General features: G+C 35.8%; 1 protein-coding gene across 1 annotated transcript in view; it reads left to right on the forward strand.

Annotated features, from left to right (window-relative positions):
* Positions 1-13663, forward strand: part of ATR (ATR serine/threonine kinase) — a gene marked incomplete at its 5' end in the record, with an annotated part of 38220 nt that extends 24557 nt beyond the window's left edge. Inside the window, 17 exons of the mRNA XM_017726399.1 lie at positions 197-288; positions 658-835; positions 2055-2231; positions 2612-2771; positions 3315-3494; positions 4828-4970; positions 5366-5463; positions 6544-6776; positions 7467-7601; positions 8232-8432; positions 8745-8888; positions 9637-9787; positions 10479-10635; positions 10765-10918; positions 11852-12003; positions 12252-12357; positions 13332-13663. Of these exons, the coding sequence (XP_017581888.1) occupies positions 197-288; positions 658-835; positions 2055-2231; positions 2612-2771; positions 3315-3494; positions 4828-4970; positions 5366-5463; positions 6544-6776; positions 7467-7601; positions 8232-8432; positions 8745-8888; positions 9637-9787; positions 10479-10635; positions 10765-10918; positions 11852-12003; positions 12252-12357; positions 13332-13505 (2635 nt within the window). The remainder of the gene's footprint in view (positions 1-196; positions 289-657; positions 836-2054; positions 2232-2611; positions 2772-3314; positions 3495-4827; positions 4971-5365; positions 5464-6543; positions 6777-7466; positions 7602-8231; positions 8433-8744; positions 8889-9636; positions 9788-10478; positions 10636-10764; positions 10919-11851; positions 12004-12251; positions 12358-13331) is intronic.
* Positions 13664-13669: the final 6 nt, after the last annotated feature.

The following is a 13669-nucleotide window of genomic DNA, read 5'->3' on the forward strand; positions in this document are numbered from 1 at the left end:
TGGGATCATGTTGTACAACTCTTTTGTTACCAGTGCACGTCCTTTGATTTTGCTGACTCTCATTAGAAGCAAGCTTATCTTGCCTCTTTTCAAGTAAGACAAGTTTTATATAAAGAACATTTGCTAATATAATGTAGGATTAACATACTGAGAGGAGACAGCACAAAATTTTATTGCCTTTTCTTTCTTTTAATAGGTCTGAATGGATTTCTGAATTGAACACTTACAGAGTGGAAGCAGCCTGGAAACTGTCACAATGGGATTTACTGGAAAATTATTTGGCTTCAGGTAAGTTATTATTATATAAAAAGTATTAATACTTCATTGCATTTCTGAACAATTATATGTTTTAGTTTAATCATCTTGAATCAAGGGGCAGCTGTTGTCGTTTGTCTTGGATTTTACTGGTAGGCAGGTTGGTTCTGTCTGTCTTCTGGGTTTTGTAACTGTATTTGATTGTAACCTGGACAGTCTTTGAGCAGAAGTTTGGAGTGCATGTATATTTTGGGTCTGTTTGGCTGGGTGGATTGTGGAGTTGAATTATACAGTGTAACTTAGATCTGAGATAACGTTATTTTTCCAGTAGTATGTTAAGACGAATTAGCACATTCAGGTTAAGCTGCTTAAGGAAGCAGAGTCTTCTTTTTCTCCCCAAAGATGCAAAGTCCACTACTTGGAGTGTCAGACTGGGACATTTATTATTATCAGCCAAAAAGAAAAATGAAGCAGCTTTTTATGAGACGCTCAAGGTTGTTCGAGCAGAACAGATTGTGCCCCTTTCAGCAGCGAGCTTCGAAAGAGGATCCTATCAGCGAGGATATGAACACATTATCAGGTTTCTCATTTTCATGTCACTATTTTAAAATTCAGAAATCACATAATCAAGTATGCAGCAGCAATAATTTTGCATTTCAACAGTACATGGTACTGGTGTGCATTTTTTGTCACCTATTTTTTTTTTCAATTCATCCAACTGAAAACCTTTGATTAATTAGGAATTTATATTTCTCCTCCATGGAAAACTTTCACAATAGTACTATGGGGTATAGTCTTTCAAAATCAGCTAGCAAGCTAATGTAAATGTCAGGTAATAAAAATCAGCAATTTAATTCCATGCTTGAAGTAGTACAAATAGGCCAGTAACTCCATTAGTTTAAGAGCATTTCTTTTGGTCCATATGGAGACTGAAAAGCGCTCCCTTTTTTATCAAGAAAGAGCAGTAAGAATTAAACCATATCCCTTTTGGTAGTTCTACTTTTCTACTTAGACTTCTAATTTGGCTGTAGTAGACTAAAACGTGAGTAGCCTTTTTGAATAAAAAGACTTAATACTTCTTCGGCACTTTAAGTGCACCCTTTTGGCAAGATGTTGCCTGAAGCCAGTTGAAGTGTGTGTTTTACTTCTTAATTCTATTTTATGTTGGTAATTTCTCCAGTGTTGTTTGGGAAAAGAAGTTTGAGTATTGAGAAAGAAATGTTTCAAAGTAGTTTCCTTTAGCCATTGATCCAGGCTACTTGGAAGCCTTCCAAGAGTCACTGTTTCTCTGTCAGATGTACCCACTACATTTGTACCCACTGCTCTCTGCCAGTGAGAACTGGGGCATTTACAACCACTCAGCTTTCCATCTTTACAGTGACAGATAATAACAGTAATGGTATTTTTAAATAAATGGAATAACTTCACTTTAAGTAAAAGTACATTGCTTTTAAAATGGGATTTGTTGAAAATACTAGACTTTCTGAAGAATTACTGCTGAAAGTAATGGACAGAAATAGTCTTTCTAAAGATCGACTTCCTGTCCAAGTGATCTACATTGTCTCTGTTCAGCAGCTTGGCAAAGGAATATTAAGGAAATAACTAATCAGTTTACAAATCCTTTATGTTGTGTGCTTGCTTTTGCTGCATTTTTGCTTTTAGAATAAATCTTACTGGATGACATTATTTACAGAGACAGATTTTTAGAAAGTAAATGGCAAAAAACTCTGTAAAATTTGCATGTATCTCAGACAGCAATCAATTTTCAACACTTTTTTTCCTTTATTTTGCTAACAAAGGTTGCATATGCTGTGTGAGTTGGAACACAGTCTTGGGCCAATGTTTCAGCAACCAGATGGTGACCACAGTAGAGATTCCCTGAATTGGTGTGCTCGCATTGAAATGACCCAAAACTCTTACAGAGCAAAAGAACCCATTTTAGCACTGAGAAGGGCTTTGCTTAGTCTCAGTAAAAGGTGAGGATGTGACTGTTTCTTGTCTATTTTGTATTCTCAGTAATACTCTGTGTTTCCATATGTGTAAGAAGAGAGAAGATAAAACTGGAAATTTCTTGTAGACAAAAGTAGTCCTCAAATATTATGTACCTTCAAAATAGAGAGGAAAAGTGGTATCTATAGGAAAGAGAAGCAAGAAACGGGAAGAAGGTGTATTTGTTTCTAGGCCTAAATGGAAACAAGGGTGAAACAAATGTATTAAAATAGTTTTAAATTATTATTATGTAGTATATAGCTTATTAAGAAATTCAACTTGTGTTTCAACACATTGTGATATTTACTTCAGATTTTCTAGCATTTATAATAGAAATGTTTCATTTTCTGCAAAAATGTCTTTGCAGTCAGGATTACAGTGAGCTTGTTGGTCAGTGTTGGCTTCAGAGTGCTAGAGTTGCAAGGAAAGCTGGTCATCACCAGACTGCCTATAATGCTCTGCTGAATGCTGGAGAATCGACGCTCTCAGAACTTTATGTAGAAAGAGCAAAGTGGCTCTGGTCCAAGGTAAGGAAAACAAAAATGGAATTTAATTTCTTTAATGCAAGAAAATAATATTTTTAGTTTTCTTCAAGAAAAAAATGGCACAAAATCAGCATATGTAAAACAAGATATGTCAGTTGGGACTATGAACACATTGCAGCTGATCCTCCAGCTTCTGGTCAGCCCTTTTCTGTATGCATAGCCCTTTTCTGTATGCACTGACCTTTCTGGCACCTTCGTATAAAACTGGTGCATTACCTGCCTCTTTCAAAACAGCCAAATTTAAATTGTGTTAATAGTAGACCTCTCCTTAATTTGTTTCCTTTTAACTAATAGCAGTAGGCAGCAAACATGAGGGCAATTATTGTGATACACCTAAAGGCGCAACAATGCTGAGATAACAAGGAAATACAAGAAGCATTTGAAGTCAGTAATATTCAGTTACCACAGCCAGAATGGCCTAGAACACACTTGGAGTCATAGCTTTGCCTTAATAACAACTGTAAGAGGGAGGTTTTGCATTTCTCTTATTTAAAGTATATAAGATGTTTTCTGTCTTCCCCTTAGGGTGAGGTTCATGAAGCACTAATTGTTCTCCAGAAGGGGGTGGAGTTATGTTTCCCTGAAAATAAAGCACCCTGCAATAGCAAAAATCAGCTCATCCATGGTCGGGCAATGCTGCTAGTGGGCAGATTTATGGAAGAAACTGCTAACTTTGAAAGCAACGCAGTGATGAAAAAGTATAAGGTAATCTGGAATACTACTGTTAACAAGGCAGGAGCTTTGAATAATAATGTATTCCTTAAGTAAGCTGTCATTCTGCTCCTGATGATGTCAAATATAACATAAATGGGATTAAATAGTGCATCAGTGTGTAGGAGGGAAGCAGTTCCTGTAAAGATTTTACTGTCTTAACCAGGTTTAATGTAACACATCAGTACAGTTCTCATCAGTGACAGCTACAAATACTTCATATAATTGTTTTAAAATAAACAAGTTAAAGAAGCATGGCTTTTTTCTCATGCTTACACAGATTAGAATTCCTCACTAAAATGTGGACTACTCCAAATACACAAAGTTGACTTGGTGATACATTGCACTACTCTTCAGTGTTATTTCTCTCTCTGATAGTGACTTGTAACTGTGCTTTAAATATGCTTCCAGTCTCTGAAGAACTAGGAAAAGGGACAGCTGGTATGTTCTTCTTGAACAATACAGCACTGCATGCTTCATCTTGTGATGCCTGTGAAATACTTTTTGGCATTGATTAATATTGCCTCCTAAAACAGTGGGAGATGTACATGTTTATGTTTCCTTAAAAGCAGCATGTCTCCTATCCAAGTTTTGGCATTTGATACTGTTACTGTTACTGCTGTCTTACTAAATAACATACTTTGTAACAGTCACTTAGATCTGTAAATGTATTAAATCAAATGAAGGTTGAAATAATGAAAACAAATGAAATTTCTTTGGATTTTACGGAAACACTAATGCTCAGAACTCTCTGCTAAGTATTGGCACAGGAAAGAAACCAGTGTTACTAGAGAAGGGATGTGCCTCTCACCAACTTACCTCTTTTCTGATACGTCACACAATTTTTTGTTTTTCTTTTAAACATCATGATGTAGAAGGAGAACAGAAACGTGAAAAATGTGGAATCATAGATTCATTTAGGTCAGAAGGATCATCGGGTCCAACTGTTAACATCCTGCTGTTTCACTTTTCAAAAAGCTCTAAGAAACTCAGTACTGAGTTTATTAGGATCAGGAACCTGATTTTAATGAAAGTGTGATCTTTCCTAGTTCAGGAATCCCATATCATTCTGTCTTGAATTGTCTTGCTGTCTCCAAACCCAAAAGGTATTCAAAGCCAAAAGACTTCTAGCTTGTAGAGGCAATTATCTTGAGGCAAAGTTAGAATTTTTGGAGTTACAGGGTTAAGAATTAATACTTTTTTTTGCATGTACTCTGCACAATGTAACTAATACAAGATGCTTGTTTCTTGAGAATAATTTTTTTATTTTTTATTTTTAAGTTAGCATCCTCTCAAAAGTAATTATCTCATTTTGATTTTGTTGCAGGATGTTACAGTTTTCTTGCCAGAATGGGAAGATGGACATTTTTATCTTGCAAAGTACTATGATAAATTAATGCCGATGGTAACTGACAACAAGATGGAAAAACAAGGAGATCTGATTAGATACATAGTTCATCACTTTGGCAGGTTAGAGGGGAACTTTGCTTAGTTTCTATAGAAGGATGATTATTATACTGGGAAAAAACATTTCTGTAGGAATATATTGTCTTTCACCAATTCAGACTGACTCAAATTTTTATGCAGTATTGTAAAACAAAATACTGCGTGCTTCCTTTTTTTTTTCATACCTAATTAATTTTTTTCACTAAACAATTGTCTGTCTTCTGTCGGACAGTTAATTGTTTCATCTGTGGTTTTGAGTAGTAAAAACAAACCCTTTGTATATTTTTGGTTGTTGCAGATGCATTAAAATGCTGACATAAATTTCTAAAGTTAGAATGGAATGTTAAATATGAATGTAAAATTTTTCTTACTTCTAATATACATCATTAACATACTTTGATTTAAATGTGTAATCACAGGTCTCTACAGTATGGAAACCAATTCATCTATCAGTCAATGCCAAGAATGCTGTCTTTATGGCTGGACTTTGGAGCAAAAGCATATGAATGTGATAAAGGTAGAACATTTTTTCCCAGTACATAGTTCCCATGTCATTCTTTTGAATAGATGATTGAAAGAACAGTGAAGTATAATTGCAGTTCTTTGTTTAGATTTATTGCCTGAGGCTATATGGAAACAAGAAAGTACTACTATTCTTGTTAAATACGGGATGTTAATATGCAGGAGAGTATTAATTATTTTAATTAAATCCTCCAGATTTTAAAAATAATATAATGAGACAGCATTGTTCCTTGGGTAACTGAAGTCATTAAATACATATAGGGAAAATCCTTGCATGCCCTTGGTCACCATTTTTGAGTCGTCTCATGAGTGATGAGTAGTAGTTTTGTATGCACTTGCTACAGTAAAGTGTTAGGCTTTGGGGCTTTTTTTCAATTTGTTTTGGTTCCACTCGGAATTTGACTGAAATTTTACCCCTCATTTTACTGAAATGAAGGGGAAAAAAAAATCTTGTAGGCAGGGAGCAGGAAGGCATGTGAAACTAACACCACAGATGCATTTTGGGTGGGAGATCTTGGTACAAATGAAAATTGTAAACATTGCTTGCAGGTCTGGAGTGAAGCAGACAGTTGTGCTCCTTGATCTTGTCCTCATTCTACACACTTAGGTCAACTGTGTTTGGCTGCAGGCACATCAGGTCCTGCTCTCTGAGGTGCTGCTGTGAAACTCATGCTGGGCCCTCAGGTGCAGGGGTGGAGATCGGAGCAGATGTGCTAATTTCATCCAATGGAAAGACTTTCTTCATTTCCTCTCCACTAAAGAACATTGGAATCCTTTTATCAGGCAAATACATGGAGTGTTTTTAGTTTGTTCTATGCCATTGTATCATTTTAGAGAAGTAATTTTAAGAGTGTAAAGAGAGCTTTTAATTGCCTGGTATTCTGCTTAGTTAAATAGCATATGTATTCAGTCACTGTATGCTGTGTTAAAAAGAACTTTACAGTAGGAGCTTTTTTGTTGCCTTCAGGTTTTTTTGGCTTATGAAAATTGCTATTATTCTATAGGCTTGGTTTAAATGACTTTCCATTTCCAGTGGGGAAAACCAGGAACATAGTCTTTTCCTTTTATTTTTCAGCTGGTCGTTCAGAACGTGTTCAAATGAAAAATGATCTGGCTAAAATAAACAAGGTGATTACAGAGCACACCAATCACCTGGCACCTTACCAGTTCCTGACAGCCTTTTCTCAGCTCATCTCCCGAATCTGCCATTCTCATGATGAAGTCTTTGCAGTTCTGATGGTGATTGTTGCTAAAGTGTTTTTAGCCTATCCACAGCAAGCAATGTGGATGATGACTGCTGTGTCCAAGGTATTTTGATATGTATAGCTACACCTTTATTAAGTTTACAAAACTGCTTTTCTCAGAAATGTAAATATAACCTATTTTACTCTAAGCTGATAAGAAGGAATTGAGAGTTTAAGTGTTGTGATACAGTGTTGTGGAAGAGGATATCAATGCCATCACTGCAAAATATTTTATTGCAGTCTTAATTCAGATATTACAGTTCAAATGTTCCAAATTGGAATGCTAATGTGCATCCAAACTTGTATGGTATATTAGGAAAGGAAATTTGAATAACAAATAGCTGATGAATTGTGTAGTTATGAGCAACAGATTTTGTTTCATTTACTAATTGTGTTACAGTACTTTCAGTTTTATACTCAACTTAGTAGATAGATGTACTACTAAGTATTTGGCAGTAAGGTTATTCCAAAGCAGACTGGGAAGCATGATGAATGCTCTTTCTTTAGTCTGGTGAAATAACATTCAGGATACATTGACATTCTCGAATATTGGCCTTTATGTTGTGGGACTCCCAAGAATGGTTTCAGAAGTAATAACCCCCACGCACACCCAGTAACAGTGCCACAATTGAAGCACATCCTTCTCCAGATATTAAATATGATAAGCAATAAGTAGAGGAAAGAATTAATTACTGGGGGGGGGGGAATTCTTCAACTCATTGTTTAATAAATTTTAACTTTCCTTTTTTTTCAGTCCTCTTACCCTATGCGTGTCAATAGATGTAAGGAAATTCTAAACAGAGCTATTCACATGAAGGAATCTTTAGGAAAATTTATTGGAGATGCCACACGCCTTACAGACAAGCTGTTGGAACTCTGCAACAAACCGGTACTTACAAAAATAAATTAATGCGTGTCATAGGATTATTCAAGAATGTAATGCAAAAGCTGCTTCTGATCGCTTTCATTAGCCAATTCATAATATTAATTATATTAATATTAATAATAACATATTAATGCTTATACATAGATATTAATTATTATTAATAATTATATTACTTCGTAATATTACTGCAGTTCAGCAGAAACTACACTGTGTTGTAAAAGATTTAAAATAGCTCTCAATCGAGCACATTGTAAAATATTTCAGTACATAATGGCTTGTTTCACAGTGCATGGGCTTTACATTGTTTTGTACTTTCACATATTCATGTCCATTAATTTTCAGAGTTTTACTGTAAAAATACGGTGAGTGTGCTCTTATGAACAAATTAATTTGATAATCAAGGTAAAACTAAATGAATTCTTTCATTTTTCTGTATTTATATTCAAAGTGAAAAATAAGTCTGCCATAACAGCCAGATATATTACTTCTGGATTATTTAATTTGCAATGTAGCTTGCTGGTTTTTTTAATTACAATAAGCATTTATTATTTATTAGTTAATGTGAAACAGCAGTATTATTTTAAGTGTTAATTTTAAATGTTATTGTTAACTTTGATCAACATTTTTTTCAAGGTTGATGGAAACAGCTCAACATTAAGCATGAATATTCATTTCAAAACACTGAAAAGATTAGTAGAAGAGCACACATTCAGTGAAATTCTCATTCCCTTACAATCTGTAATGATACCGACTCTTCCTTCAATTCCTGGTACCCATGCTAACCATGACCCTTTTCCCGGATGCTGGGCCTACATTGCAGGCTTTGATGATGCGGTAAGGCTCTAGTTGGCACATGTTTTTTCACTTCATGTTAAACAAATGTAGCTGCAAATATGTGTTTTCCCTAGAAATGGGAGGAACTAATAGGAGATTCCATAATTACTCTTGTGGAAACAGTTGCTTCTGTCACAGCAGCCTGAGGCAGGTGTGGCCTCTTGGCACTTAGATAAAGTTTTGGTCTGAGGTTAATGTGCTGCAGCACCATGGGAATGCTAACACGATTGGTTGCAGTGGTTTATTACAATTACACACTTTATTTCGGATAATCCGATAGAGAAGTTAGTAAAAAACTTCATTTTTCTTTAGGTGGAAATTCTTGCCTCACTTCAAAAGCCAAAAAAGATCACCTTGAAAGGTTCAGATGGGAAATCTTACATTATGATGTGCAAGCCTAAAGATGATCTAAGAAAAGACTGTCGGCTGATGGAATTCAACTCCCTTATTAATAAGGTTTGATGAATGAGACAATCAGATGCATTATACTTATTGACCAGGACAGAACACTGAGCTATTTAACAAAAAAAAGCCAATTTAGCTTGGGATAAAGCTCACTGGAAGAAAACTGGTACAAAATACCTTTTTTCAGTGAAAACCACTAGCAATTGAAAATGTATGACTTGTTACAGACTTGTGGAAACAATAACAAATTACAATATTCTGCCAAAACAATTGCTTATCCCAGCAAAAATAGAGAGGACAGGTTATTTACAGTAAACAAATACCTGTAAACTTTCTGCTGTCATGCTTAATATTTCTTATTTAGTAATTTCTAACATATTTTATAAAAAATAGGTAAATTAATCTTTTCATACTAAAGTGTTGCCATACCTCTTATTTTGGTTGTATTTTCCTCTTAACAATATGCTTAAGGTACCATGTCTTCTATGAGGTTAAAGCAAATGACAGCATCTCTGAAACACTAAAAGATTTATTTCAAATACTGCTTTTAAAGGATTTAAGCCATGTACAAGTTATGCAGTTTGACTATTTTATTGCAAAACCCTCTTTTTTTTTAAATTTACTTTGGAGAACAGATGCACATTTTGCTTGCATTTGACCTACTGCAGACTGTGAAGCTTAGATTTGTAAATTCCAGATTGTGTGATTGGAAAGTAGTTATAGATAGAATGTAAATGCTATAGATCCATTTTGTTCCTATCTGTGTTATCAGTGAATCTCATTTTTCTTTTGTGAATAGTGCTTAAGAAAAGATGCAGAGTCCCGTAGGCGAGAGCTCCATATTCGCACCTACGCAGTGATTCCATTAAATGATGAATGTGGCATAATTGAGTGGGTGAATAACACTGCTGGTCTAAGAAATATCCTGATAAAACTTTATAAGGAGAAAGGTAAAGAAAAATATTAGACTATAGTAAAAGTTTTTAGATCTTTTTAAAGGGCTTGTATTTTAATAAGTAAATGAAACAAATGGCAAGAATCGGGCTAAATTCTAGGAAGATGTAGTCACATGTATTTAACTATCTGCAATATATAATCATTCATGTGAGTGGTAGACTTTTGCTCTTAAATGGAAGAGAGTTGGTGCCCGGAATGAACAAGTTCCTTACAAGAACTGATACCACATGCATCTCAATACTTTCTTACATACAGTGATGTAAATTGTTTCAGCAGCAGTGCCAGCAGCATGGGAATGTATGTGCAGCACTGAATAATAAAAAATACTGTGAACTTTTTCTTTAGATTTGATTTGTTATTTTTCATTTCTGTTACATTTAGTGAGATAATTAAAATAATATACAATTGAATCAAGATTAAGAGTACAGCATCTTTCCAGAGAAAAGATCAGATTTCTTTTGAATTTCTTGTTAACAAAGCAGCTTTCTGGTCAGTGCAATAAAAGTTCGGGGAAAAACTTTCCTGTGTCCCACAATCAACATGGTTTATAGATTATTTTTCATTTGATCATTTATTTCAACTTTATGGAGACATTTATTTTCTCTAAATTACCATATTGTCATAGCACATACAAAGCTTTATGTTTGGGGATTTCTTTTGCCTAAATGAGGAAGTCTGTTGCAGGTATCTATATGACTGGAAAAGAACTGCGGCAGCACATGCTTCCAAAGTCAGCACCTTTGCCTGAAAAGCTGAAAATGTTCAAAGAGGTCCTTCTGCCTCGTCATCCTCCCGTCTTTCATGAATGGTTTCTTAGGACATTTCCTGACCCTACTTCATGGTGAGTGACCAGGATTGGACCGGCTCAAGAACATCTACTTTGTATATTTCCCGAAGAATTAATGGGACTACAGAATAGGGACAGCTCATCCAAGGCAGTGACTCAGACGTGCCTTCTGTATTCCCACAGGTACAACAGCAGGTCAGCCTACTGCCGATCCGTTGCCGTCATGTCCATGGTGGGGTACATCCTGGGGCTGGGAGACCGGCACGGGGAGAACATCTTGTTTGATTCTTTCACTGGGGAGTGTGTGCATGTGGATTTCAACTGCCTTTTCAACAAGGTGAGAAATGCCAATTGCTGAACATGCTCTGTATTTTATATGCATATAAGTTATAAACTTCTACTGTCTTGGGGGTTTTTTCATGTTTTTACTTAAGCCTATCTGCTGTGTTCTTTCTCTTACTCGTCTCTTATTTATACACAAAAAAGCCTGGGGTATATAAAGAAAATGTGAGCTGCAGAGGATTCTGTATGCTGCATTCAGCGAAAACCAACTTTTTGATTTAGCCAGTATCAGATTATCTGATGTGGATACACTAAAATAGCCCAAATTTTAGACTGTTTATCTTTTGTGATTCTCCTCTCTCCACCATCACCCTCTAAACAAAACTGCAATTGCTACATTCAGAATTCTGCTGTTGTGGAGAGTTTCTTGTTCTTTCTCACACAAATTCAGCAGAAAAAGTCCAACAGTTCTATAAAAATAAACTGCAGAAATTGCCAACCAGATTGGGATTTGGAATTTTGGTGTTTCAGTTGAAAGATGCTTTTGGTGTGGGACTTGTGGCCTTTTTAATTCAGATAAGTGAAGTAGAAATATTGTTGGGTTATTTCTTCTGGTTTCTTTCTAAGTAGTCTAAAGTGTCCTATACAACACTTAATTTAAAAAAAATGTTTTTAAGCAAACTTGCATTTTAGAAAAGTTAGCATTTTGCAATGAGACTAAAGAGCATAAATATGTATTTAAGAACAAAATTTTATACCCTGTATTAGTGTGTTAAAACAGGGAAAAAGAGGTTATTTGGATAATGTTATCCTTTACTCACTGTAATTTCCCCTTATCGGAGTAGGACTTGGATCTGAGCAAGCATCTCTTGCCAGCTAGGAAACTGCCACTGACAAAGATGGGGAAAAAAAACTAAAACCATTGCAAATGTTATTCTTTAATAATGCTTAAAACACCCAGGGCATACCTTTTTTTATCAATGTAAAGGGAGAAACTTTTGAAGTTCCGGAAATTGTTCCTTTCCGGCTCACTCACAACATGGTTAATGGGATGGGTCCAATGGGAACAGAAGGTCTCTTCCGAAGAGCCTGTGAAGTCACCATGAGGCTGATGCGTGATCAAAGGGAGCCTCTGATGAGGTATGGCAACTGCTTTTGCTGCAAACTCCTAAAAGCTGTCTGTAGTCTAAACGCGTGAAACACTAACTGCTGGGGAATATATATGCCAGTTCCAGCATATGCCTATCCTGCAGCTCACTCTCACCATGACATGGAGCTAAATATAAAGCAGTAGAAATATTCAGCACTAACTACAGACTCCTGTCAGTGTTTGTGTTTTGAAAATTAAATATATTTTATGTATGATATAATTTTCTTAATTTATTTAGTGTCTTAAAGACTTTTCTCCATGATCCTCTTGTGGAATGGAGTAAACCTGTTAAAGGGAATACAAAAGCCCAGGTGAATGAAACTGGAGAAGTTGTCAATGAAAAGGTGAGTTTAAAACAAACACAACCTAAGATATTCAAATGTCAAATGTCCATTATTGTTACGAATTACGTATTTTCTAATTGAAACTTTGTCTTTTTCCTTTCATTTAAAAATTTCTCTGGTTGTTCTTTGTCATCTCTCTGTTCATCATTTTTATCTATAAAGAGTGTAGGACTTTGGGGTTCAGTCTGTACTGACGGTTGGAGATGGACGGAGACGGACGGTGACGAGATCTCTATAGGCAGATCTTGGGACATGCGGTTTATTGCAAAGGGCATGGGTATAGGGGCACTGCTCAGAGCTGCTGCTGGCAGCTCTGAGCAGGCCCAAGAGAGCAAGAGAGTAAGCGGGTAAGAGAAGGAGAGAGCGAGAGCAAAGAGAGTGAAGAAGAAGTGATGAGAATAGAATGGAATGGTGAAGTCCTGGTTACAATACAGTAAATCATCTTCTGTACTGAATATTCTAATTGTCACTAACCAATCTAATACAAGATACAAATCCTATAGCATTTACATACAGCCTATAAGAGTTCTTATATTACCATAGAGTGTTACATCTTAACTTCTAAAAACTACTCTTTGGACCCCTTCTGCTGAGCTAGTAGGGTCTGCTCTGACCCTTGGACCTGCCTGCAAGCAGAGGGTATTGTTCGATCAAGAGGGGATTACCTTCAGTTGGCCATACCATTGTTTTCCAGTTGTTCAGTAACTAAGACCTGGTATTTCAAAAGTGGCTTTCATTTCGATGTCGCCTGTAGTTTTCATATTCTCAAAATCTTTTGTCAGGCAATCATATTTATAAGGCTTTCCTGTTTCATCTTCCCCAACAAAAGAGTAGCCTTTATTTTCAGTGTAGCTGGTACAGACATCTGGATTTTGTATTAAATTACGATTTCAAACATATCCTAACAAATACTGGTTTTATTTTGAGAAGTGGAAGTTCATGAATAGTACCTTTTTTTTTTTTCTTCTTTCCAGGCCAAAACCCATGTCCTTGATATAGAACAACGGCTGCAAGGTGTCATTAAGACTAGAAACAGAATCAAAGGATTACCTTTATCTATTGAAGGACATGTTCATTACCTCATTCAAGAAGCAAGTGATGACAACTTGCTCTGCCAGATGTATATGGGCTGGGCTCCATACATGTGAAATTTGTTCCCTTTGGAATGATACCATCCACAAGTGCTGTAGCTATAATATTGTTGGGAAGGAATGAATCAGTGGTACCTGGTTACTTCTGTTGATTTCTGGCTGCAAGCAGAAGTCGTCTTCTGGTCATCCAAAATCTGTGTAAAATTTTCAGTGCCCTTGCA

Source organism: Corvus brachyrhynchos, unplaced genomic scaffold, assembly GCF_000691975.1.
Source record: "Corvus brachyrhynchos isolate BGI_N302 unplaced genomic scaffold, ASM69197v1 scaffold221, whole genome shotgun sequence".
NCBI classification, from domain to species: Eukaryota; Metazoa; Chordata; class Aves; order Passeriformes; family Corvidae; genus Corvus; species Corvus brachyrhynchos.